Consider the following 26,201-nt stretch of genomic DNA (forward strand, 5'->3'; position numbering starts at 1 on the left):
CAAGTAAAACTTCATAACTGGAGAATAACCACCAGGAGCCTCATGTCCATAACTGGCTCCCGGTTCATTTCAGAAACGAATATAAAATCTCACTCCTCCTCACCCACCAGTGCATATATGGCTGGACATGCCCCCCTCTACCTAAAGGAACTCCTCACCCCCCAGACCTCCTCACGCACCCTGCGCTCTACAAACATTAACACCCTCCAAACCCCCAGAACCAAGCTCCACAGGATGGGTGATAGGGCTTTCTCCGCTGCCACTTGCCACCATCTGTTTTTATCTGTTTTTCATTTGCATTATATTCTTGTAGCACTTTGAGAAGTACAATACAAATAATATGTATTACTACTATCATTATTATTATTATTATTATTATTATTATTATACAGTATGTGTAGCAATCAGAAGGCCTGATATGTCCATCACTAGGAAAAGGCAGCAAGGTAAGAAATGTAGGACCTACACTATGTCAAAACTATAATCATACACTTGGCACAAAACCAGATGATTACTCCACACATGTTAATTCTGCTGAAAATGTTGAGGTTCAAGAAGCAGTTACTAGTTGCTTTTGTTCAGGACAGCTGAAGAAAATGTAAGGATATTTGCTTGGCCTTGTCCACCTCACCAAGCTCCGCACAAATGTTGCCCATCATATCCAGAACCTCCAGATTAGTGGGCTCGATGTCCAAGGCACGTTGACAAAACAGACGGGCCATTGGGAGGTCGAAGTTATCCATGCTTTCTTCTACCTGTGGGGTGACAAGGCATGGGCTCAGATGACAACATAAATGTTCCTGTGTTTACAGAGAGGGATCTTATAGCAATCACACCTGTCAAGCGTTTGGGTATTTTACTGACAGTTCAGCCCACTATAACTTCAAGTTACCTTTTCCAACAGCTGTTCAACGGTGTACTTTTCGGCGGTTTTCTTCTTTGCTTTTTCTTGCATCCTCACGTGCATGCGGTCCTGTGCAGTAAATGCCACTAGCCCGGCACCTACTATAATAGTGTATCATATGTTTGTGGTAGCATACATGACATGACACTGGTGAAAAGTGTGTAAACATTGTCAAAAAAGTTAGCCAATTTAGCTAGCTGGCAATATTATCATTGACATGCATAGACTCCCAGAGATCTCAAATATATCCACACAACGAAAACTCAATTCGATCAAGGGCTCAGTTCTGACACTGTACCAGAGACACTTATACTGTACTCTGTCGTGTAATGTAGCTCATCTACATCGCAGTTATGAATGGTTAGCCATAGCTAACTTAAAGTTGACAAACCTCCATTGGAACGTGTCTTTTTGGACTTGCTCTTCTTTTTGCTCTTCGCTTGGCCTCCCATGGCTTCAATAATTTATTAGGTTTTGTGTGACAATATGATAAAATGTGAGATGCCAACGAACTGACAGGCAAATGTTGACTTTTAACAGCTAAGTTTCTCGTTAAGTCGTCACTGTCTGTACTGTGCTGTGTTTCGCATGGTGTTTCGTCCAGGCATCCACCACACGTGTGCCTCTTTTGCTACGGAATCAAAAGTAGGACAAACCGAATGCGCAGCAATCTCCTAGCATTAACCGGTTTTCAACAACGCTGTAATGTTTTCCTGCTCCTTAGGGCTGTGACTGCTGAGAGTATGTAGAATGTTATTTATAAACCATATGGACACACTAATCCTGACGCATTCTTTGTCACCATATCATATCTTTTTTCATGCATGCACTTCACGTCACTGGTTTGTGTCATTACATTTAAAGACCACAAAGTTTTGGTGTCTCAAACGTACATGTTGCAGTTAATTCAATTGCTTTAATCTGTTAATTTCTTAGACATCATGTAACACGAAGGTGTACGTGAGTGTAGTAATGTTTACATAATATGGTTATGTAAGATGCGCTCAAGAGAGCTTCTGTTGTCTCACATAAACAAGAAGTTTGCCATTGATATTGTTCTGTATGGACTACAATCATATCTCATTTGAAAGCTTTTTCTATGGGAAAGAAGGCGGGAAGAATGTCTGAAAGAGAGATGTTCACATGAGTGACCCTCAAAAAAACCAATAGTAGACCTTTAAAATGACTCGCCCTCATTACATCACTGGAACGTTCTGGCTTTGGACCAATCGCTGAGTTAGGTTTCAGTTGAGCGCACGTTTGTAGTGCTATAGTAAATAAACCGACTGGGTGGAAAGTGAGTCAGCTTACATTAGCACAATTTTGAATCCCATTTTTTGAAGTCACCTGTCTCTGAATTTGTTAGACTGGTCCTTAGACGGTCTATTTCGTTGCAGCTTTCAAGGCGTATTTCCTCATCGCAGTACTGGTTGTTGTTAAAGACACCAGGCGACTGCTTGCTACAAAGCCAGCCAGCTAGTTAGCAGGGCAGATTCGCAGTTAGCTAGGATAACGGCATTTTTCAAGAGTGTGGCAGAAATATCAAGTAAGTTAAGTTACACTATGACTTGATGTTGAGTGGTTTATAAAGGCAGTTTCATCTTTAACACTTAAATAGATTAACTGAAACCTCTTAACATTTATATAGCATTTTGCTAACGCTGTGAAGCTAACCATCCTTTGCTAACTGAACGTTAGCTGACTAACGTTAGCTCGATCAGTTATTGATAACGTTAAATTACTTCATTGTATTCATTAGAAGTGACGTGTTGCGGCTGTTGTGTGTTAACTCAACGTTAGCTTGTAAATGCACCTTATTGAATAGATACAAACATACTACGAGTCTCTCATCATACGTCTTAGCGAACCAGCTAGCTGCTACGCCTCTCCATACATTCGTCAATGAATTAAGTAACTATATTAGCCATCTTATTAGTAACAAATAGGAAGCTGGTTACATTTTGCATAGGGTACCTTGGTGTGTCTGTATGCATATTTTACTAATGTAACTAATATTAGTTACTGCAGACAGGTAGTCTTGTTTGCTCATCTCTGGCAAATGCCACCTGCTTCATTACGAGAAACAAAACTGAAAATCAACTGTCAAGTCACCCAGCTAGCACAAGCAAGCTAGCTAGCTAGGCACCATAGACCAGATCCGACTACTGCTACTCGTAGGAGCCCTCCATCCAGCCACGGATCTGCATGTGCAGTCTGGAACCTCAGTGATACTTCATCTAAGCTGCAATCCGACTCCATCAAAATGTCAGAGTTCAGTAAAGAAGTAGTGGACTTGGTGTGGGGCAGACCGAACAGCAGCGGGATGTCACCATCCCTCTTTAGGAGATGGACCCAGGGTAAGTCGTCTGTGGAAGTGTGGTCACACCAACATCTTTTCTAATAACAATTGCATAGCTTCCACTATACATCGGTGTAGGTGTGACGCTGTTGTCGTGACCAGCGAGTATTTTCCTGTGCAGGTTTCGTTTTCAGCGAAACGGAGCCTACAGCTCTGGAGCAGTTTGAAGGCGGACCTTGTGCAATTATTGTACCTGTGCAGGTGAGTAAACCATCTTTGCCTGCCAGCATCCGAGTAGTTTCACAATCAGGGTAAGAGCTCGACATCATCCCCATACATGTCTGTGTTTTGCAGAATATACGATTATGTTGTTGGATAGCTGTATGTTATTATATTAAAGGTGCTCTAAGCTATGTTACGCTGATTCTAAGCTAAAATATGTTTGTCACATTCAGCAAAAACCTCCTCCCAATCTGCTAGCTGCTGTCCACTGTAAAAAAAAAAAAAAAACACGGCCCGGCTTCAAACAAGGGAACAAAAACAGTCTGGTGCAGCCTGGACCATGATGCATAACAACCTTTTCCAGCCATTCACCGACGAGATATGTGTTCATATAAATTGGAAAAAGAATTACTAAGTGCCATTTCTTGTCACAATACCCATCGTTCTCGGAAATACTTTAAATCTTTTGCATCCACAAATTGACGTTTCATTTTAAAACTACCAGTTCAGCACATCTTATTCACAGGACTGTAACTATGGGCAGGAAACTGGACCACACTAGAGCGTTCTGTAATATGTTGCAATTGCAATGTCCCAAAAAAGCACAAAATTATCAGTTTTAATGGAGATAGTTGGTATTTGAAATATAGCCCAAAGTTCAGAACAATTATTAGTTACTATTAGCTTATTTAAATTAAAATTGAAAGGCCTACATGAACATTATAGTCCTGGTACTAATGACAGACAAACATACCTTAACTGTAAGATAATTAATTAATTTATTGATTAATTAAATGCAAAGTGAACAGATGAGTCAACATTTCTTGAAAGTCCTGAAACTCACAAAAATGTAGAGCATTAACCACCCCACACACACATTTTTCATAAATATGCTACACAATATAGATGATGCAACTTACATAACCAATCTTGCGTAAATAATGTTAACCCAAGGAACAATAATAAGCACTGCCACTACACATATTTTATGTAGCCTATTATATTCAACCTTTTTTTTTTAGCCTTTTTTTCGCTTCGTGAAGAAAATCTACGTACTCTCCATTGGAAAATGTTTCCAACCCTTGTATTGTAATGGAGGTAGACTTTCCGTTACCTTTAAAATCATTGGCCCAGCCTAACTAGTCACGTTGAAGATGAATTCCGCTCGTTACTTCCTACTTTCATAAATCAAAAATGATGATAAACCGCATCGGTAGTCAGGAAACAGTGTATTTACCTTTTGCTGTATAAATGTACACATTCTTCCGACTGCAATTTCTTGATGTTTGCAGGCGTTACTACTACCATTTACTACTGCCACTTTCGATTTCGAAACTATCGTCATCCCCTCTCATCGCTGATTGGCCCGCCAGCCTGGTGGCTGAGGGAAATGTAAGCGCATTGAGAGGAGCCAGACTGTATCTCAGTGAGATGGAAATGAGCTGAGATACAGGCGGGCAGGGCCAGGCTACCCCAACACACCTATAACATTGGAAGTATTACAACCCCATTTCCAAAAACGTTGACGCTGTGTAAAATGGAAAGAAAATGTGCAAATCATAGCCTATAAACAGTCTATAAACATTTGGGAACTGAGGAGACCAGTTGCCGGAGGTTTGAGAATGAAATGTTATATTCTTGCCCAATATAGGATTTCAGCTGCTTGACAGTCTGGGATTTGTAATACATCATTACTTCTGAGAGACTCCGCCTCTCTGGAATGCTCTTATGCCCAATCAGGGCACCAGTTAGCCTAAAATATTCCTGTTAGCATTCCATAACTTTTCCAACCTTTTATAGCCCCATTTTTTTTAAATTTGTTGTCAAATTCAAACTGAGTGCGTCATGAAATAGTTAAATCTGTCAGTTTCAACATTTGATCTGTTGGCTGTCATACTTGCAGGTAAGTATGGGTCTATGAGATTTGCTAATTGTGAAGCTAAGTAAAGTTCACTGGTACTTACCAGGTGCTGTTTCCAGAGCAGCATAGAATCGCAACAGCAGATTCGGGAATTGAACCCGGCTCGAACAAATGTTAAATAGTGACATCACTGCTGCTCATCACAGTCTGCTTTTATCTACATTTTACACAGCGTTCCACCTTTTTTTGGAAATGAGATTGTACCTAAAGATTGATATTTTTATACTTAACAAAAAAAAAAACACATAAATAATGGTATCTCAAGAAGGTTTCATTTTTTAGGGCTGGTGAAACAAAGCGCTTACCCTGATTGTGAAACTAAGCCTTGAGTGAGATCTATACTTGCTAAATCATTACCCTTGACATACGTCATTTGAAGACGTGGGGTGGGACAAAATATCAATATGGCAATTTATCGTATAACTTTCTCAATACGCTTGTGCCAAGTATCGATATTTTTCCTAAAATATTTCATTCTCTTTTCATATTTAAAAACTTTACCACCAATCTGACTTACCAGAGTCACCCTATCCTTTTGGTGGGGTTTATTAAATGAATAAGGGTTATCTTCTACACATGGTCAAATTCTTTTTATATAAGCTAAAGCTCTGTACACTATACACTGTTTCAATGTGCCTAATAACATTGATTGATATGGCTGTTGATTCCAGTTTATCCATCATTATACAATTTAAGAAATCTGTTTGATGGATTCATCTCAGTATCTCCATTCAGTACATTGATGGTTTTGATCGTCTAAAAGCATCTTTGCTTTTCAGGCAGTCCTGCTGAAAAACATGCTGTTCAATTTTGAGAACTCAAACTGGAGAGAGCTCTCAGGTAAGTAGCAATCTGTCCACTCACACAACATAAAAACAACACATCTGGCCACCTCAACCTGGAGTATACTGTATGCTAAATATAGTCTTGTAGCCCTGTAGGCTTGTCATCAGGAGACAGAGTGATGATCATTGTAATGCTGATGTCCACTTATGCCTCATGGCTAGATAGTAAGACTGTCATCATAGAAGTTAATAGAGGTGTATGTCAGCATCTCTCTTTGTGTTCTTAGCCTGTTGCTGGCCAGTGACGTAAGAATGAGTGCGTCACAGACTGTTTTTTGTTTTTGTTTTGTGGTTTGTTGTCCACAGATAGAATAAGAGGACATACCATCAGTAGTTTTCCCAACTCTAGTTTCCCAGACATAAGAAGTACCGGTAATCACTAAAGTCTTTAAAGGAACACATCACCGTTTTTTCATATTAAACTACGTTATTTCCTTAACTAAGACGAGTTACCTCTCGGATAACTATATTATTTGGCGGAATAACAATTGGGAGCACTTAGACTCGGCGCAGTAATATCCTCACTCCAAAGTGAAACTGAAAGTGCAAGAGTGAGGATATTATTGCGCCGAGTCTAAGTGCTCCCAATTGTTGTTCCGCCACACAATATAGCTATCCCTCTTACCTGCTTAGAAATGCACCATGTTTTATTTTGTCTCACCATACTTGGTCGTGTGACTACTCGTGTAACTGTATTTTAATACCCTGCCACAAGTTAGTAACCACGTCATCCTCTTACACTGTGCATAGGCTAGACAGCTACATGTAAGTGTCACTATCGGCTACACTACAAAGTGGCGCTATGGCTGACCATGAATAATCAGTGTTGATTACCACGGCTATGTCATGGTGATCGATATAGAAGAGGGACTCATTTTGCATTGCCTAATGACAGCAAAGTACTATATGGTCCATTGAGTGATGTTGCTTTAGTTTGGAATGTCTGAGACATATCTTGAAATCTTTGTTTACTATTCTCTTTTATGTCAAGATGGCAAACAAACTGGAATACAATCCCTAAATTATACATCTTTCTCTGTCTCTGTCTCTGTCTGTCTCTCTGTCTGTCTCTCTCTCTCTGTCTCTCTCTCTCCTTTTCATCTTCTTCCCTCTATTTTCTTCTATTGTCTTCTGTCTGTTTCCATGTTGTCAAACAAACTGGAATACGATCCCTAAATTATTATACATCTTTCTCTATCTCTGTCTCTGTCTCTCTCTCTCTCTCTCTCTCTCTCTCTCTCTCTCTCTCTCTCTCTCTCTGTCTCTCTCTATCTCTCCTTTTCATCTTCTTCCCTCTATTTTCTCTGTCTTCCGTCTGTTTCCATGTCATCTCCATGTCCTGTGCTCTGCCCCTCCCCCTGCTCCGCCTCCTCCTAGATGAGCAGCAGAAGTCTCTGCTGTGCACCACGCTGAGCGAGCTGCTGGAGTCGGCGTGCCAGACCCCGAGCCACACCTTCAGCCTGGCCGTGTGGACGCGCGCGGGCAAGGACGCCGACGAGCCGGGCGACGGGCCCGCGGACATCGCCGACGGGCAGCGCCAGCCGGACGCCACGCAGGCGGAGAACGCCGCCGACCCCACCGCGCTCCGGCCGCAGCAGCCCTCCTCGGAGCCGGCGTCCAGCCAGTCCGCAGAGCAGCAGCTGCCCAGTGAGTGCCACGCGCTTGCGTTCATAGGCACACACTCAAGCTCATACACATGCGCACACACACACACACATAGCACATGTAGCTCTTGGTGTGTTTGAACATACAGCAGCTTTGCTATTCAGAAATGTTTTTTATGTTTCCAGAAATGAGACAGAGACAAAGTATACTGCAAACTGTCCTAATGCTCATTTGTCTAAATATTACATTTTTAAATTGTTTAGCACTTTTAATCACAGTGATCCAAAATATGATTCCACTTACTAGTACATACGATATGTAGTGATGATTTTAGTGTGTTACGCTGTGCTGTCAGCTCAGTAGTTCATTTGGAGTTTGGTCAGAGGAACTGAAAAAGTTTTTTTACCACAGCAACAATGATTGAGTGCATGATTGTGTTCTCCTGGCAAACTAACGTGCCCCAGGCTAATCTGTAGACTGATGTAGTGCCTTGAATCAGTGTTCTCTAATACATGTACCATGTGTGTGTGTGTTATCTGATGCTCTGTGTTCGCGTGAGTAGCTGCATTGGCTGCTGAAGATCTTGGCTTTGAGCGATTTCACTCCTTGATTCAGTAAGTTTGTAGACCTAACCCTGGTCATCATTAGTTACTGTGTAATAAAGTAGTAATAAGTGTAAACCTTATCATAAGATCTAATTATGTGATTAGTTCTGCAAAATATTGAATGAAATTAAAGTATTTAGATATGCTTCCACGCAGGGGAATACAATTTCTTTTCGTATGGATTGAGGTCGTATAAAGTAGAGAAAATGAACAGACCAAAAAAAACATTTTCTCTGCTAAATAAATTCATGACATGAGATGGAGATCTGAGATGGAGTTAATTTGTTTGACAGTGTCTTTAACAGTGCTGCAATTCAGCTTACTTTAAGGGCATAATGTATGCATGATTGGGTTATTGCATCTTGTATATTGATGTTGGAAAAATAATATGGCCTGGATTAGTGCATACAACACTGTTTGTTGGTGCTTAATAGGTACTAATATACCTCTGTTTTTTTATTTTATTTTAAATAATCACCAATATGTGTGTGTGCTTTCTCAGCAAGCGCACATTAAACTCAGTGTGTGAACTGCGAGAGGCTGTGCTGTCCCTCTACGACAGCTGGAGGAACAAATTTGGAGTACTGCTCTTCCTCTATTCAGTCATCCTCACTAAAGTAAGTGTGTGTACTGTGTATGTCAGTGGGAGATGCTGTGTTGTGTTGTTCTGTGTGCTCTGTTTTAACCGTAACTAGTCTTTTCTGCCCCATGATGTCCCTGTGTTGTGTTGTGTTGTGGCCTATGGTTGGCTGTTTTGTTATACCTGTGAGTGAAAGAAGAATGCATATTCCCTCTAGTCTTTTTTGTCTGTTACTCACATATGGTGACACTGCCCTTTTGCCGTTTCCTGTCTCAATTGTCTATCTGTGTGTGTGTCTCTGTGTGTGTGTGTCTGTGTGTAGGGGATCGAGAACATCCGGAATGAGATTGAAGACACTAGCGAGCCGCTCATAGACCCAGTATATGGCCATGGCAGGTAAGAGACAGCATGGAGACCAGTTATTAACGGCTTCTGAGTGAACATTTCGTCCAATAAAAGAGATTTGTTTGGATCGGATGATGGTGTGGTCTGATCACGGTAATCATGTTTGTGTCTCTGTTCCTCCCTGCAGTCAGAGTTTGATCAACCTTCTGGTGTCGGGTCGTGCTGTGTCAAATGTATGGGACGGTGACAGAGAATGTTCTGGAATGAGTAAGATAGTTTAACTTTTTCTTCAAGTAGAGAATGCATTCATTGTTGTTTTTGTTTTGTTTTGTTTTGTTTGAATGGTATGTTGGCACTAGAGGGCAGTGTTGTTCCACCCCAAGTGAGCCCAATCATCAGTGCATGTCATACAGCACACTTTGAACGGAATCTTTCAGGGAGTGTTTATGATCATCTTTAAGTCCAGATGTAAACTTACACTGCATGAGGCCATTTGAAGCCAGACCTGAGGAACTTAGTTTGTCACTGATTTGGAATTTATTGAAATCTTCAAACCATGACAAAAAGTCAAACCATGACAAAAAGTGTCCTAAATTGCCAGATATCTGTTTAGTCACAAACTTCTGTAAATTAATTGGTTATGTATTGTTAATGCTAAGGTGAACGTTGAATCAAATTACTCATTTCAATCTCACAGAAAATGATTTTACTGATTCAAATGACTGAACATATCCTTAAGAGTACTACTTGTTTTAAGAAATCCTTGGGCTGCAGCAGTCTAAAGGTGCTTTCACACTGGACAGCACTCCGCTAATTTGCCCGTCTTTTTTTTGCGGCTTTGCCCGAGCTCTCATATTGGAGGCGGCATGTTGGCGGTCAGTTTTACGCCGGGAGTATTCCTCCTGTAGGGGCACACTTCCTGCCGGCTCCACTGTGTAAATCCAAGCAGATTACTCCCCCTAGCCCTGATCCAGCTGGTTTCTGTTCACATTACAGTTTTTGTTTACGCACCCGGGCTCGTTTATATCATAAACAGTAGTTGATATTTATTAATATCGCTTGACAACATCGCAAAAACAGTTTATTTCCTGGTTTTGGAACAGATGGCGTTCAAACTGTGCCATATGGGTGCTGTGTTTCATTCAAACATGTGGTGATGTAAGGTTTACATTACATCACTTAACAGGAGAACCCAAGGACAACTCAACTCTTTAATGTGTTGAGCACAGCACAATGAGGAGTACAAGGCCACCTTAAAGAAATATTAGTGTGATCAAACCAGGACCAGTAGAATGCTCTTAAGAGAGTTCAACAGTGTGTGTGTGTGTTTGTGTGTGTGTCTGTGTGTGTGTGTGTGTGTGTGTGTGTGTGTGTGTGTGTGTGTGTGTGTGTGTGTGTGTGTGTTTCAGAGCTGAAAGGGATAAATGAACAGGCCACAGTAGGATTTCTCACACTCATGGAGTCGCTGAGGTATTGCAAGGTAAGTCATGTATACCCTCTCCTACACTCAAAAACAGCAACAACCTGTCACAAATGCATATGTTTTTATGCGTGTGTGCTAACCCCGGTATGTCATAAGCTTTTTTATACATGGCAATATCCCATTTTCCCATGTTGATTCTTAAGATTTGATCTAACAGTCACATAAAACATACACTTCAATCTCTTGATCTCTTTCTCTCTTTCTTACACTCACATCCACAGGAAAGCACTCTGGCTGCTACCAATGTGTAAATAAACATTTGGTTGTAATGCCTGAAGTGACACATTAACTGAGATAACAGATCTCTCCCACACAAACACATGTATTCCCACACATTAGCTTGGTGTGCTTTCAGAGCACCTAAGCTATTTGTGATGTAAACAAGGGTTAAGGGAACACTTCCACAACGTTTACAGAGAGAGAGAGAGAGAGAGAGAGAAAGAAAGAAAGAGAGAGACAAGAGACATGGCCGAGTGAGTTCTGGATGGGTGAAGAGGAAAATAGTTCTGAAATAGGGGGTCTGAGGCTATGGGTTACTCAGCCATCCAAAGGTTTACCACTGTGGACAGAACCACAATTTCAGACCACGGCTACTGCTGTTTGTGTCTTTGTATGTTGGTGTTTGCTTCTACAGTCAAGATGTTCTGTTCACCTCTGTTGTATGAAGTGCCTCTGACATAATGAATCAGTGCTGTTAATGGCTGTGGTCTGTGCTGTGCTGTCGTGTCGTGATGGGGCAGATTTGGCAGTGGTTTGGCCTGTGGTTTTTGGCTTGGTTGTTCAGGGGAAATGAAATCTGTGCCATATATGTCAAGAGGACTTGGTCACCAGCCACACACACACACACACAAATCCCTCCACAAATGGCCTTTGACGGCGTATTACGCCTGTCTGACTTCCGTCAAAGTTGGAAAAGACATACACATACACACACACACACACACACACTCTGTGCTTATATGCCAGCTTGAGTACAGTGTTCTATGTGCACAGACAGTTGCCAGCTTCTTTTGAATTTGAAACACACTCCAGCCTGCCAACACCTTATAATACATCCACCCAGCAGCACACACATGTACTCAACGACAAAACTAGAATATGAAATCTGTCACTTGTATTAGCATATATGTCTCTCTCTCTCGCTCTCTGGCTTTGCATGAATATAAAAGCCCTGTTTCTTCACTGTGGAGTTTTGGTAACATTATAGGGATGTGTTTATTATGTATGCCTCAATGAGAATGAATAATGGTGTTTCTGTTGGGAGCGTACTCCCTCAACCTGGGCTCTGAAGACAAGGGGAGTGTGGGATGCTGATTGAGAAGATGGGGGTGTTGACAGGGATCGAGGGAGAGGAAGAGAGAGAGGAAGAGAGAGGAGGGAGAGAGAGAAAGGTGTGGGTGTGTGTGTGTGTGTGTGTGTGGGGGGGGGGGGTAATGGAGGACAAGAAGGAGAGAGTGTAGCATGAGGAGAGGAAGATGAATGGAAAGAAGGATGAGGACAAATGGAGGTGAAGAAAGGTAAGGATTGAGAATGGATGAGGAGAGAAAGGAGAGGTATTGGAACACATGGAGTGGAAGAGTAGTGGATGATTAAGGATGAAAAGAAGGATTTGGAACCTTGTGTGGAAACATCTTATGGCTTCTGATTGAGACCAATTATCTACACACATGTGCATTCTCTTTCTTGCACACAAACACATCGAAACACACACACACACACACACACACACACACACACACACACACACACACACACTCAAAGACTATTATTACAGACTGATTCATCATCAATCCAGATGCATTCTGAGGCAGTGGCAGTTAGTCTTTCTCTAAATGTGTGTGTGAGTACTATGTGCATGTGCTTGTGTGGGTGTGTTTTAGTGCGTGCTTGTGGTTGTGTAACGTGTGCATGTGCTTGTGTGGGTGTGTTTCTGTGCGTGCGTCTGTGTGTGTGCATGCGTGCAGGTGTATGCATGTGTGTATAATGTGTGTAGTTTGGCTTCTTTAAGAGTATGGATTCAGTCCAGTAAATGTTGGTAATTTTTGCTGACTCATGAATACTAAATGCTGAGTAGAGGTCCAGGTGAGTGTAGGTGCTGTACCTAGGGAGATTCCTTTCACTCAGATTCAAAGGCCAACTGGCACATTGACTGCATATGACATTTTTCTGAAGCGTGTGTGTGTGTGATTGTGCATGTGTGCGTGTGTGTGTGTGCGCGCGCGTGTGTGTGTGTGTGTGTTTTGTTTGTCATCCAAGTGTTATTTGCAGCCTAAATCCATTTGAAATGTTGTGCAACCACTGGCACGCTTGCATGTGCTGGAGAAGTGAACTGCTTCAGCCCTTTTGTGTTTGCCAAAGAATGTTTCCTTGAGCACATCACTCTCAATACCCTATTGTCCCACTTAATAGCTATTAGCCCAGTAGTGTTTACCCCAAATACAGTACACTGCCGAAGGAGAACTCATTCGTGACTCTCTGAAAGACTCTCCCCATATCTTGGCAAAAAGCACAGCAGTGCACTAGGACTTGCTCACTGTGCCGTTCAGCACTGTGATGTTCATGGCTGTAGAGACACAGTGTCTGTGTTCTGGGGATGGAGTTGGGGCCTGTTTTGTGGTGAGTGTGGGGATTTGAAATTTAAGATGAAGACATCTGTTTGGTTGTTGGCGGGATGAGTTTGGTTGTTGCTGTGTGTTCTTGACCTGTAAGAGTCGTTGTTATGCAATATTTAAGGGTATGAGTTTGGTTGTTGGTGGGCGTTGTTCACTGGTATGAGCGGTTGTTGCTATAGCTTGATGACTGATGTGAATTTGGACATTGGTGTATGTTATTAACTGGTATGAGTTTGGTTGTTGGTGTGCCATGTTTGTATGAGTTAATTGTTGGGGTATGTTATTAACTGGTATGAGTTTTGCTGTGCGTTATTCACTGGTTTGAGTGTAGTTGGTGCTGTGCCTTATTGACTGGTTTGAGTTTAGCTGGTGACTGATATCGATGTTTTCTCTCTTCAGGTGGGATCATGTCTCAAGTCCCCAAAGTTCCCTGTCTGGATCCTGGGGAGTGAAACACATTTGTCGGTGTTCTTCACCAAGGTGAGTCACATAGACACACTCAATCCATCCATCCATCCATCCATCTCCCCTCCCCCACCCCACACCCCTCCATCTACCCCTCACACACGGACTGTGGAACATGTTTCGGCATTTGTGTTTTTGAACTCCACTCCTTTTACCCAATCCTTTTTTTCCCTTTATCGTTATCCTTCATTCAATTAGACCATCACCCCCCTACACCCCCCCTGCCCCACTCGGTTTTTTTTCTCATTCCTTCTTCTATCCTTTTCTCCGTCTTTGGTTGAGTTGATCTCTCCTTCCCTCTCCCCCTCGCACTGTAATGGAAGCCAGCTTGGCAAGCGGCAGGTCCTGTCTCTCTCTTCTTTCATTTCATTACTTTCAAATTGAAGCGAAAACACAGGAATGCACTCCGTAATAGATTTGATATTTTAGCGAACGGCGGGAGAACGGAGCAGAGAGCGGAGCGAGGCTTTTCTGGACATATAAGGCAGCCGACGTGGTGTGCACTGGCTCAGGTCGCCAAAAGCGGGGAGCTGTCTTTGGCAGCTACACACACACACACACACACACACACACTAAAGTAGTGTGCAAGGCCAGAATCAGTCCCCCCTCCGCTTTGACGCGTGTCCACTTGTCTATGAGGTATAGGGGGGAAATTCAATAATGACTGGCTTTGAAATGCCAATGACCCTTAGTGGTATTTAGACACCAGATGTGTGTGCCCCCCCCCCCCCCCCTCATCCCCAGCATCAATGGAAGTGTTTGATATTCATTACATTCATCTCTCAAGGGTGGACATTTCTCACCAGAGCGAGTTTTACACACATACCAGAGACACTCACTAATGGTCACAGATCTGTTGTAATTATGCTGCCTGAACCTTTAAACCAAAACAATCGTTTGCAGAATTGACCTTGCACATGTTTTGGTGCCTTTGTGTTTTTCTTATGGCCTTCAGTATACAGATTGCTGAAGTGTGTGTGTGTGTGTGTGTGTGTGACCGACCGAACTCTGACTCCCAAAATGTCACTTCCATCTGCGTCATCTTCAACATCCACTCTACACACATGCTACTTCCTGCTCCTCCTCTCTTTTCAATGCCCTCTCTCTCTCTCTCTCTCATGCTCTCTCACTCTCTTTTGCTCTCTTCCTTTCTCTCCTCATTTTTTTCTCTCTCTCTCCACTACGGTCGCAAACACACATCTCTGAGAATTTATTAGCCACACAGCTCTGTGTTACTGACAGACAGTGAATGTGAGTGTGATTGATAAAGTATTCAGCAAAGCACATACACACACACACCACACTTTCTCTTTCTCTCTCTCTTTCTCTCTCTCTTTCTCTCTCTCTCTCTCTTTCTTTCTCTCTCTCTCTCTCTCTCTCTCTCTCTTATTAAGGTCTAAGTACTTGTGGTTTGGTGATGCTGAGTGCCCTCAGGTGAACAGCTATGTGATTTCCGTTTGGAAATGCGATCCCTCCGACACACACACACACACACACACACACACACACACACACGTGCGCCCCCTCCTCATTCTCAGCCCATCTGCTTTGGTTTTCCCCGTGGAAAGGGGCTTAGAGTGGGTAAGCCAGCACAGACAGACGCGCTCACTCACACGTGCACTCTTTTTGGCAGACACACACACACACACACACACTCAGAGAAATGTAGTATCACAGTGACCCTTGACTCTCGTAAGTCCTGTGTTTCTTTTGTGGAGTTTATCTAAACACTAGAGAAGCATCAGAGAGCGAGACATTGCTGTCACACTCTGTAATGTCCAAGTCCTGGCGATCCACTCTCCTCGCACACACTCACTTCATATCTCTCACACACACACGGTCTTCACACACACTCGCTTAATGTCTCTCACACACACTTTCCTCACACACAATCGGGTGACTATGGTATGGTCCTGGTCCAACATACGTCTATTTCTGGTCAACTAGCCCAAATATGTCCAAGTCAATTGCACACATGTCATATGTTTACAGTATTTCATCTCTCAAGTAATCCGACTTTGATCAGGTGTGCGTGCGTGCACGCGTGAGGGTGTGCGTGCGTGCGTGCGTGCGTGCGTGCGTGTGCTCGTGCGTGCGTGTGCGCGCGTCAGCTCTGTCTGTGTCTAGTCAGGGGAATCGGGTGCTCATGTTGCTGGTATTGTGTCGGAGCTTTTAGCTAGTGATGGGATTACTGTTCTACACTCTTATCTGATTCGGCAGACAAAACGGCACTGCGGGACTGACCTCTTCCTGGTCACATAAACACACACACACACACACACACACACACACACACTTATATGCACTCAGAGTGACCGGGGTCCCACGGGGACATGTAAACCCTTAGGGGTGTGTGTGTGTGTGTGTGTTTGTGTGTGAGTGAGTGGATATGTGTGTGTGCGTGTGTGTTTTGGTAATAGAATAAAGAGTCTTTTTAACGCAGCTTGTAGGAAACCTGAGCCGTTTATAATGCACCGTAATCAGATCTGCTCTCACACAAGCTAGGGGGAGAAAGAGGGAGGTGTAAAGGAGACGAATGGATGGATGGATGGATGGATAGATGATGGATGATTGAGGGCAGAGGAGATGTCACATGCTTTCTCTTCTTTTTGTCACCACATCCATCTTTTTGTCCCCTTTGTATCAATCCCTTTTTCTCCTTTTATGTCTCTCTTTTTCTTTTTCTTTTTCCATAATGATCAGGTTTACATGCCGCTTTTTCCTTTCCATCTTTGTACTCGTGTGTGTGTGTGTGTGTGTGTGTGTGTGTGTGTGTGATGAAGAAACCGGCTGTCTTTTTATGGGCTCCTGTCTCACACTGATTTACCAAGAAGAATGACACACACACACACAAACACACTTACACTTTTCCTTGTTTCCCAAAGGAGCTCACCTCAACATAGCTACTGCTTCTGTTTCTGCACCTCTCTCTGTGTGTGTGTGTGTGTGTGTGTGTGTATATATGTGTGTGTGTGTGTGTGTGTGTGTGTTTGAATAGTTTGCGGGGGGGCAGTGTAAAATAATATCACTTAATGGATTCCAGTCAGATCAAACATTTACCGCTCACCCAGCTTGGCTGTGTGTGTGTGTGTGTGTGTGTGTGTGTGTGTGTGTGTGTGCCCGCCCAGACACAGGGCCTCTGGCTAGCCTTGCGTTTCCTGACAAAACCATTAATCATTCTTTCAGTCTTCTGTCCTCTTACAGACAGACAGACACACACACACACACACACACAGAAAGACTCCTTCTTTTGTTTGAAAGCGCTCGCCCACCTATCTGAAGGTGTCTTTGTCCATGTAGTTCTTCCTGGCGTCTCTTATCTGAGAGCAGTCTCTTTGAATGTGTCTCTTTGCGTGTCTGTGAGTGAGTGCACATACACATATCTCTCCGTGTGTGTGTGTGTGTGTGTGTGTGTGTGTGTGTGTGTGAGAGAGAGTGAGGGGGGGGGGGGGGTGGAGAGAAAGAGAAGGAGACAGTGCTGTTTTGAGTCTGAATGAGGCTACTTCAGTAACAAAGCGCCCAGAGAGGTTTGGAGGAGGGCCACTGAGAGCTGGACAGAGTGGGAGAAGTGTGTGTCTGTGTGTGTCTGTGTGTGTTTGTGTGTGTGTCTGTGTGTGTCTGTGTGTGTGGTGAGATGGATCAGGTGGCCCCAGGTACTTCAGGTACTTCACCATCACAATGAGCAACAAGCAGGACAATACTGCTGGAGAAGAAAGGGATGTTACGTACACCAACCTTGGTGTGTGTGTGTGTGTGTTTCTGTGCATTTTTCTGTGCGTGTGTGTGTGTGTGTGTGTGGTGTTTGTGTGTGTTGGTGGGAAGCAAAGGAAGTTGTCATTCTTTGACAGTGAATGTATGTATCCTTATACTTGAAGTGTGTGTGTGTGTGTGTGTGTAGTGTAATATTGTGTGTGTGTGTGTGTGTGTGTGTGTGTGTGTGTGTGTGGTTTAGGTACATTCTGTGTGAGGTATGTTAGTGCTGGACAGTGTCACTCTGCTTGGACAACCACAGTTAAGAGAAAAACACAGGGTAGCAGTGCTCTCTCACATGCGCGCGCACACACACACACACACACACGCACATACACATGGACATACACACACACATAAGCACAGACAGAGACACACACCCATGCACAAACATTCACACACTCATCACCTTTTAAGGCTAAACTCAAAACTTTGGCAAGGCTGCTATTCTCAGAGCGCTGACTTAACTTTTACTCAGTCTTCCGAACACACACGCACACGCACACGCACGCACACACACACACACACACACACACACACACACACACACACACACACACACACACACACACACACACACACACACACACACACACACACACACACACACTCTCTAGGTATCCAGGGAGCTATGTTGCTCATCAGTCACTGTGGATGCTGGACTGTGCTGTTATGTTTGATCCTAGCCTGTCCACAAGGATTTGGAACATCCTTTGACTGATGAGTTTACATGACTTAACCCTTAGAACCCGATAGATGCTAAGTGTGTCAAACACACTCATTCTTCTCTGTTACATTTCTCTGCATCTATTATCTGGAGTGAGATGAGACCTTTATTGTGCGAAAGAGCAGAAGTGAGGCTTTCCAACGAGACTAGGCACTTGTCTGTGCAAGCAAGTATGCAAATAAGAAAAAATCATGAAATTAAAATAAATTGCAACATATTTACAGTCTACACTGAACTCTGTTCACCTGCGCACCTGCGTCGTTCACCCATCACACTCGTTTATTATTCACACACACACACGCGATCGCATAGATATGGCACTATTGTGAGATGACAGAGGAGACACAGCTATCAATCGATACCAGAGAATCTCTTAAAATAATCTTAAGAGCTCAAGATAATTGGTCGTTTTCGGCCTTTGGACGAAAGGGGGAAAATTGGGGCAAAATCAGCCCAATTATTTGTATGTGTGTACCCCCCTTAAAGAGACCCTATGCAACTTTTTCATAGTCATAAAATCGCTCAGAAATTATTGTTTTGCTTGACTGACCAGTTTCATCGAAAACAGTCATATTTCCTCCCGCCCCCAGTGTCCCTATCCGCTATTGCAACCTTGCAGTTTCTGCAGGAGACGATCGTTCCTTGTTTACATCTGGAAGTCTGAGACGCGTAAGGAACAAGAAGAACCACGCTTGCAATTTATATATTTATATATAGCCTATATATGTATAAATATACACGCTAAAGCTGTCGGGGAAGCTCTGCAGAGAAATATGCAAGCATAAAACGAGCGAAAACAAAAAACGGACTAGAGATGAAATTTCCAATCCTGCATAGTTCCTCTTTAAGCAATGCGCATGAGAAGTGGCAGTGAAAAATGGATATTAGATAGCTAGGTCCAGAGAAGAGAGCTAGGTCACCACAGAGCGGTAGATAAAACAGAGTGGCGACACCCCTATAGACCTCCATATGGCAGGAAAAAACAGGTGTCTCTGGTTAGAAATCAGACAGGTGTCTGTGATTGTCGGTCAAGTGTTGCCCATAGACAGTAAAGCCTACCTTACACTGACAGACTTTGACAATATTTGGGAAAGATTCTTGAAAGATTGTAGTCTTATAACTAATGCCCCTCATTCAAGCTTTACTCAAAAGGCTACAATCTTTCAAGAATCTTTGCCAAATCTTGTCAAAACCTGTCAGTGTAAGGTGGGCTTAAGGTATTTGCCCCCAGCAATATGACAGCTACATTCATGTAGCGGCTATGCCATACATTGTAGCCTATGCCACAACTCGACAGACAATGCAGTATCTAGCTTTCCAATATCAATGGGTGAAAATAAACAGCCACGGATAGGCTTACTTTAAAAGGAAAAATGCTGAGTAAACATATGTAGAGAAATTGTCACTACTTTTCCTGTATTAGGCTACAGTGTGTAATTTTGTTAACGTTTTTGGTTTGTGGTGTGCCACAGGGTTTTTTTTCCATGTAAGAAAAGGTTGAAAAACACTGGCCTAGACTCTTGCTCTTTGCTGAAGAAAATCAATATATAGCATGTGTGAATTGCACTTACAATGACCAGGATAAATGCTTCCAACTAAAGGTAGTGGAAATTCTCTTAAAATAGTTTAGAGTTTATAGGGTTAAACAAGTGTGTGTGTGTGTGTGTGTGTGTGTGTGTGTGTGTGTGTGTGTGTGTGTGTGTGTGTGTGTGTGTGTGTGTGTGTGTGTGTCTCTTTCTCTCTCTCTCTCTCTCTCTCTCTCTCTCTCTCTCTCTCTCTTTCTCGCTCTCGCTCTATGTTGCTATCTGACTGCATTCTCAGACATTTGCAAGAAAAACTGCAGTTCAAAATCTGGTGAAAAGTTTGGTTCTGCTTAATGCTTCAGTGTGTGTGTGTGTGTGTGTGTGTGTGTGTGTTCCAGCAGAATACTTGAGAGCATGTATCATCACAGTGTCTTGGCTGTACTGCTCCTTGTAAGGACTCTAAGGAGGGATTGGGTTGCCACTAATGAACAGTTTGTGTCTTGTGTTGTGTGCCTCTATGGGTGTTTGTAAGGGTTGCCTACAGACCTGGTGAAAATGCACACTTCTCATGCTACAGTACATGTTGCATTGCATTAGATTCCATTGTTGAGTTAATTTCTAGTGCCCGTGCCCTCTGACTCTGCATGGCCATCCATATTGTAAGCATAGAGGTTTGTGCTCTCTTGTGTAATGGTCAATACGTGTGTGTGTGTGTGTGTGTGTGTGTGTGTGTGTGTTTGTAAGACTGAAATACAGGTCATTGTTCTCCCTCAGGCCCTCAGTAAAACTCAAGAGTTGCAAACACAGCGAAGCGCCACACACACCATCCTATAATTTGCTGTTCTTAAGTGGTGTGTGTTTGTTTATGTTTGTTAGTGTTGTTCTTGGTGGTTTATGCAGTCAGATGATAAGTATGCTCAGGAGGTGTGTGTGTGTGAGTGTTTGTTTGAGTATGTGTTTGAGAGTGTGTGTGCGTGTGTGTGTGTGAGAGAGAGAGAGAGAGAGACCGACAGAGAGAAAGAGATCTCTGCCATGTAATTGTCTGTTAGACAGACACCAGGCAAACCATTAACTGTTATTGTGTGTTTTGGTCACAGGCCTTTGAGACCGTAGTATGTGTGTGTGTGTGTGTGTGTCTGTGTGTGTGTGTGGATGAGAACTGTTCAGCAGTATTGCTCAGACAGAGCTGAAGTTCTTCCATAAACATCCATGGCGGTTCATTTGTCTTGGCCTACTTCATTCTCATTATTTCGGTGTTTATGTCTGTGTGTGTCTGTGTCTGTGTGTGTGTATGTGTGTGAGAGAGAGAGAGAGAGAGTGTGTGAGTGAATGAGGGAGCGCAGACATTAACATGGCATTGCTCTGTGGTGGCACTGGAGTGTGTGCAGAAATGAATGAAACATGAAAAATAGAATTCACATCCAATGGAGAGCTCAATGATTTTGTTAAACTGGGGAAATATCTTTCGTTCTGTTTCTATTTCTGTTTCTGACATTCACTGACGCACACACACTTATACTTATACACACACACACACACACACACACACACACACACACACACACTCACTCACTCACACACTATCTCATCTCAATCTGAAATGAAGAATGGTGTTGTCTGAGCAGCTGGCCTATATTTTTCTGTGTTTGGACCTGATGTTGGGAACATTCCTGTAATGTTATGCGCTCTCTCTCTCCCCTCTCTCTCTCTCTCTCTCTCTGTCTCTCTCTCGCTCCTCTCCTCTCTCTTGCTCCTCTATCTCTCTCTCTGCGCGCGTGTGTTTTTTATGAAACATGAGTAGATATTTATTAGTACATCACGCCGATAAGATACACACTGTTTGTTTTCACTCCAACTGTGTGTGTGTGTGTGTGTGTGTTAGATTGCCTGCGTGTGCTCTTGCTTGCATATGCTCATCCTTGTTTGATTCTCAGTTTTCATTGTCTCTTGTGTGCTTGTACGTGTGTGTGTGTGTGTGTGTGTGTGTGTGTGTGTGTGTGCCTGCCTGAGGACACAAAAGCAAAGTGGTCATCTTGTCAATATTGGCCCACATAGCCTAAAGCTACAGAAACACACATACACATACACACACTTCTGTCAACAAAAAAACATGGCCATGAACACAAGACGCTCTGGAGGATAGAGGGGTCTTAAGATTCTGTTCTGTGCAGGATATATCTAACAGGCACATCATATTTGTGGACTTGATATGACTCGGACAGGGTGATAGCCAAAGCACTACTCTACCTTCTGAAGTCACTGGTGTGAAAAATATTTCAGTTCTCCTCCCGTTCAACTTCTTTGTGTACTTCAGCCAGGGCTGTTGTGTTTGTGGAGCTGGAGGTCCGATTCGGAACGCTGTTCTAATATTTTCCACATGTAGTACAGCCGATGGCCTGACCGCCAACACACTGGAACTTTTCACACTTGGACATTCGGATATTCGATCGTGTTGGCCGGCTACATCCGAGGCTGCTTTATGTGACACTAGGATTACTACTATGGCTTAGCCTTTTCTTATTTTATAACCCTGACGTTGATTCATAAATATATATTTTTTTAATCAGTAGTTTGTCAGTGGGGTTAGGATTAAAATGGCAGGAAACGCAAACTGCTGTTCTGGTCAAGAGCTGCAGAGGCTTACTGTACGCACCTTAACAGAAGCTAAAACTAAACTAAACTGTGTGCCATAACAACTGTGCAATAACCCCTCACCCTCTCTCTCTCTCTCTCTCTCTCTCTCTCTCTCTCTCTCTCTCTCTCTCTCTCTCTCTCTCTCTCTCTCTCTCTCTCCTGTAGGAGCTGGCCTTGGTGGCTCCAGAGTCTCCTTCAGAACAGGCCAGAAGAGTGTTTCAAACCTATGATCCTGAAGGTACACACACGCACGCACACACACACACACACACACACACACACCGTCCCCTCTTGACACATGTCCTGGTGATCGAGTCCAGATCTAAACACATACACACACACACATGCCTCTTACCTCAGCTGCACTACTTGTCCCGATGCAACATGCTTCATTTGTGTGTGTTTGTGTATGTTGTGTGTGTGTGTATATGTTGTGTGTGTGTGTGTGTGTGTGTGTGTGTGTGTGTGTGTGTGTGTGTGTGTGTATATGTTGTGTGTGCATGTGTGTGTGTTAAAGTTATGGTTTCATCAGGGTCATCAGTCCCCATTCAACTACACAGGAAACACACACCACAAACCCGTTTATTTAAAACGATGAGTTGATCAGAAGAGGAGCAGAGCATCCTCCCAATTCCCCTGTGTGCTCTAATCCAATATTGCGCAATACTCCGTACTCAGCCCCAGGGCCAGAAGCAGGACTAGACCCGAGCTGGTCTCTCCGTCTCTTTATTTAGATAGTCCTCAAGGAGGAGAGGAACAGAAAGATAATAAAGAAAACGAAAGCAAGAAACTGGCAGATGGGTGTCCACAGCTGTATTTGTCTTTCTGCAGAGTGGAACCCTCTCTCTCTCTCTCTCTCTCTCTCTCTCTCTCTCTCTCTCTCTCTCTCACATACACACAAACATACACTCATGCTAGTATGACTTCATTGTCATCATCTACCTAGATGAATTGCACTTTCTTTAGTTCTTACTCTACAAACGTGCTAGTCTGTGCACTCTTGCTAATGAGCTTGGCACCAGTTTATAGGAAGCCTGTTTAGCACTTGATCTAGAGTTACACAGTGGGCACTGGATTAGGGTTTTATTGCTAGTCTACATGTGGCTATTTTGGGGCCGGCTGCTTTAATGATTAATAACTGATACTCAAAAACTGAGAAACGTTTTTGAGAGTGAGGGTGAGCGAGAGAAAGATGGATGGGTGAGAACTGGATGTTTCTCTAAAAGTTGAAGCATAATCTTTTTAACTCTGTAAACAACATTCCTGTCGCTTCTGCCTAGTTTTATAAGAACAATGTGCTGCTGCTGCTGCTGCTGCTGCTGCTGCTGGTGTGTGTGTGTGAGAGAGTGAGAGAGTGAGAGAGTGAGAGAGTAGCTGCGTTTCCATTGACCATTAAATTGCGCAAATTAAGAGTTGCGAAAAGAAATGTGCTTAATGGAAACACACACATTTCGAAAAAACTCACATTTTTCGATAAAAAGTTTTTGCGCTCGGGTGAGGTGGTATTTCGAGCGTATCGAAATTTGTATATTTCGCAAAACTGCAATGGAAACACTTTTTTCGCATCTGACGAGTCACGTGATCCAACAACCGGATGTTATGAGGAACGAAACCGACGAAGAAGACTGTCGACAGGAAGTGGCACCGGGAGAATAATGTAAAAAAAATAATATTTTTTTCATTAAAGGTGGCTCGTGTCATTCTAAAATGTTGAATCCACAGCTGTGAACTCGCCGACAACACTTTCTCAAAAACGCTGCATAGGCTCATAGGCTACGCAACCGCTCAACTAGTTTTGTTTACCCATAGCAACAACGTATGCTTTGCTGGTTTATGGTTTAACGTGATGAGAACGGTGCTGAAAGAAATCTAGATTCTAGATTCTAGATTCTAGTTTTAGAAACTAATCAACTGGGCTGATCTACGAAATATTCCACTGACATGGCTGTGACATGATTTAAGCATAGACCTACTACAACAAACTCCTGTGAAATATGTCATTTTTAATTTTATGTTTCTGCCCCACCAAAACGTAGGCCTCCTCCGCTGATGGCTTATAGCCTAATGACTGATAATCAGCGTGCCGTGGTGGCAATTTGAATGCATTTAGTGTAAATCTGGGTAATGTTGATAACCACCATGTCTCCTAATGACTTACAGCACGCGAGAATACACGAGATTTTAATTTAGTTAGCCGAATGTAATGGAAACACCGCAATTGCGAAAATTGTGATATTCGACATTAAGACAATATCGACAAAGTTTTTGCGCATATTTGTAATGGAAACGCAGCTAGTGAGAGAGTACATGCCATACAAAACATGCCGCGTAAGAGCCAATGCAAAATCAAATACACACGCCAAATCACACACATACTTACTTTCACTTTATTTTCCAACCAAGAACAATAATGCCCACATAAAACTGTACACACACACACACACACACACACACACACACACACACACTTTTGTCTGCTCCTCTTACAGATGCTTAAGGCAGGGAGGCTCTCCTAAAGCTTGCTAAAGCAGAAACAGCCTCACACAACTATTACATACCCATGTTTTGATGCACAATTCACACATCTCACCAAGAGTCCAAGAGGATTGGACAGTTTCACTGCAGTTAGACCACATGGAATGTGTGTGTGCGTGTGTGACCATCTGAAAGAAATCCTGTCTGACACCCAGTATGTAAACACGTCGGCCAACAAAAGCCAGTATTTGTAAAGTGAGTTGTTTTTTGTCTTGTTTACAAGAGGATATAAGGACAGTTTACATTGTCACTGTTTCTCTCTCCCTTCTCCCCCCCCAACCCCCAAATAGATAATGGCTTCATTCCCGACACTCTCCTTGAAGATGTTATGAAGGCTTTGGACCTGGTTTCTGAACCAGAATAGTAAGTGTCTGTCTGTCTGCCTGTCTGTCTGTCTGTCTGTCTGTCTGTCTGTCTGTCTGTCTGTCTGTCTGTCTGTCTGTCTGTCTGTCTGTCTGTCTGTCTGTCTCTCTGTCTCTCTGTCTCTCTGTCTGTCTCTCTGTGTGTTTGTGTGTGTGTCTGTGTGTGTGTCTGTGTGTGTGTCTGTGTGTGTGTGTGTGTGCCTCTGTCCACTGCTCCCTGTCTGTATGTGTCTGATTGTGCAGTGATGGGAAGGAGGGACTTTTTGTGAGGTGAAGAGGAATTGATGATGGAGAGAAGGAGATGGAGATAAAGGGGAGAAAGAGGGACAGATGAGAGAGAGAGAGAATAAGGGAGTGAGAGAGATGGGGAGAGGGTGAGTAAGAGCGCAAGATGGGAGGATAGTCAGAAACCGAGATGGAGAGACAAAATGTGAGAATGTAGAGAGAAGGAAAAGGAAGGAGGGTTGGAAGAAGAGAATGAAAGAGAGGGAGGGAGGGATAAAGAAAATAGATGGAAAGCGAGAGAGAGAAAGAGATGGAGGGAGAAGGACAGAGATGGAGAGGAAGGTAGGAAAGAGAGAGAGGGAGAGAGCGGTGGGGGTTAAAAGTGGAGAGCGGGTGATGTGGGGGTGGATTCTGGCGGAAATGATGGGGGAGGTGGCTGAGCTGGAAAGGTGAAGGGGGGGGGGAGTGTGTCTCTCTTTCATGTTTCCCTCATAAAACTGATGCAGTCACCAGAGCCGGCGTGTGGGTGTGTAGCGGCGTGTAAGAAAGTTCGGATTTC

At 43.2% G+C, this 26,201-nt stretch overlaps 2 protein-coding genes across 4 annotated transcripts in view; one reads left to right on the forward strand and one right to left on the reverse strand.

The window, feature by feature from the left end:
• si:dkey-12j5.1 (uncharacterized) overlaps window positions 1–1,504 on the reverse strand; it is a 61,356-nt gene extending 59,852 nt beyond the window's left edge. The window contains exons 1-3 of the mRNA XM_062539060.1: window positions 1,296–1,504; window positions 893–1,005; window positions 609–755 (exon numbers count right to left, since the gene is read on the reverse strand). Coding sequence (XP_062395044.1) covers window positions 609–755; window positions 893–1,005; window positions 1,296–1,356 — 321 coding nt within the window. The 5' untranslated portion in view covers window positions 1,357–1,504. The remainder of the gene's footprint in view (window positions 1–608; window positions 756–892; window positions 1,006–1,295) is intronic.
• Window positions 1,505–2,144: 640 nt separating this feature from the next.
• mindy3 (MINDY lysine 48 deubiquitinase 3) overlaps window positions 2,145–26,201 on the forward strand; it is a 30,343-nt gene continuing 6,286 nt past the window's right edge. Inside the window, exons 1-13 of one of the 3 annotated variants that reach the window (XM_062539062.1) lie at window positions 2,145–2,450; window positions 2,933–3,261; window positions 3,385–3,464; window positions 6,126–6,186; window positions 7,569–7,838; window positions 8,359–8,410; window positions 8,904–9,018; window positions 9,304–9,377; window positions 9,514–9,593; window positions 10,736–10,806; window positions 13,821–13,901; window positions 22,686–22,758; window positions 25,346–25,418. In XM_062539062.1, the coding sequence (XP_062395046.1) occupies window positions 3,168–3,261; window positions 3,385–3,464; window positions 6,126–6,186; window positions 7,569–7,838; window positions 8,359–8,410; window positions 8,904–9,018; window positions 9,304–9,377; window positions 9,514–9,593; window positions 10,736–10,806; window positions 13,821–13,901; window positions 22,686–22,758; window positions 25,346–25,418 (1,124 nt within the window). In that variant the 5' untranslated portion in view covers window positions 2,145–2,450; window positions 2,933–3,167. Of the gene's footprint in view, window positions 3,262–3,384; window positions 3,465–4,717; window positions 4,818–6,125; window positions 6,187–7,568; window positions 7,839–8,358; window positions 8,411–8,903; window positions 9,019–9,303; window positions 9,378–9,513; window positions 9,594–10,735; window positions 10,807–13,820; window positions 13,902–22,685; window positions 22,759–25,345; window positions 25,419–26,201 lie in introns of all 3 variants that reach the window. The other 2 variants (XM_062539063.1, XM_062539061.1) reach the window with 2 other exon arrangements.

Source organism: Sardina pilchardus, chromosome 6 (genome assembly GCF_963854185.1).
Source record: "Sardina pilchardus chromosome 6, fSarPil1.1, whole genome shotgun sequence".
Classification (NCBI taxonomy): Eukaryota; Metazoa; Chordata; class Actinopteri; order Clupeiformes; family Clupeidae; genus Sardina; species Sardina pilchardus.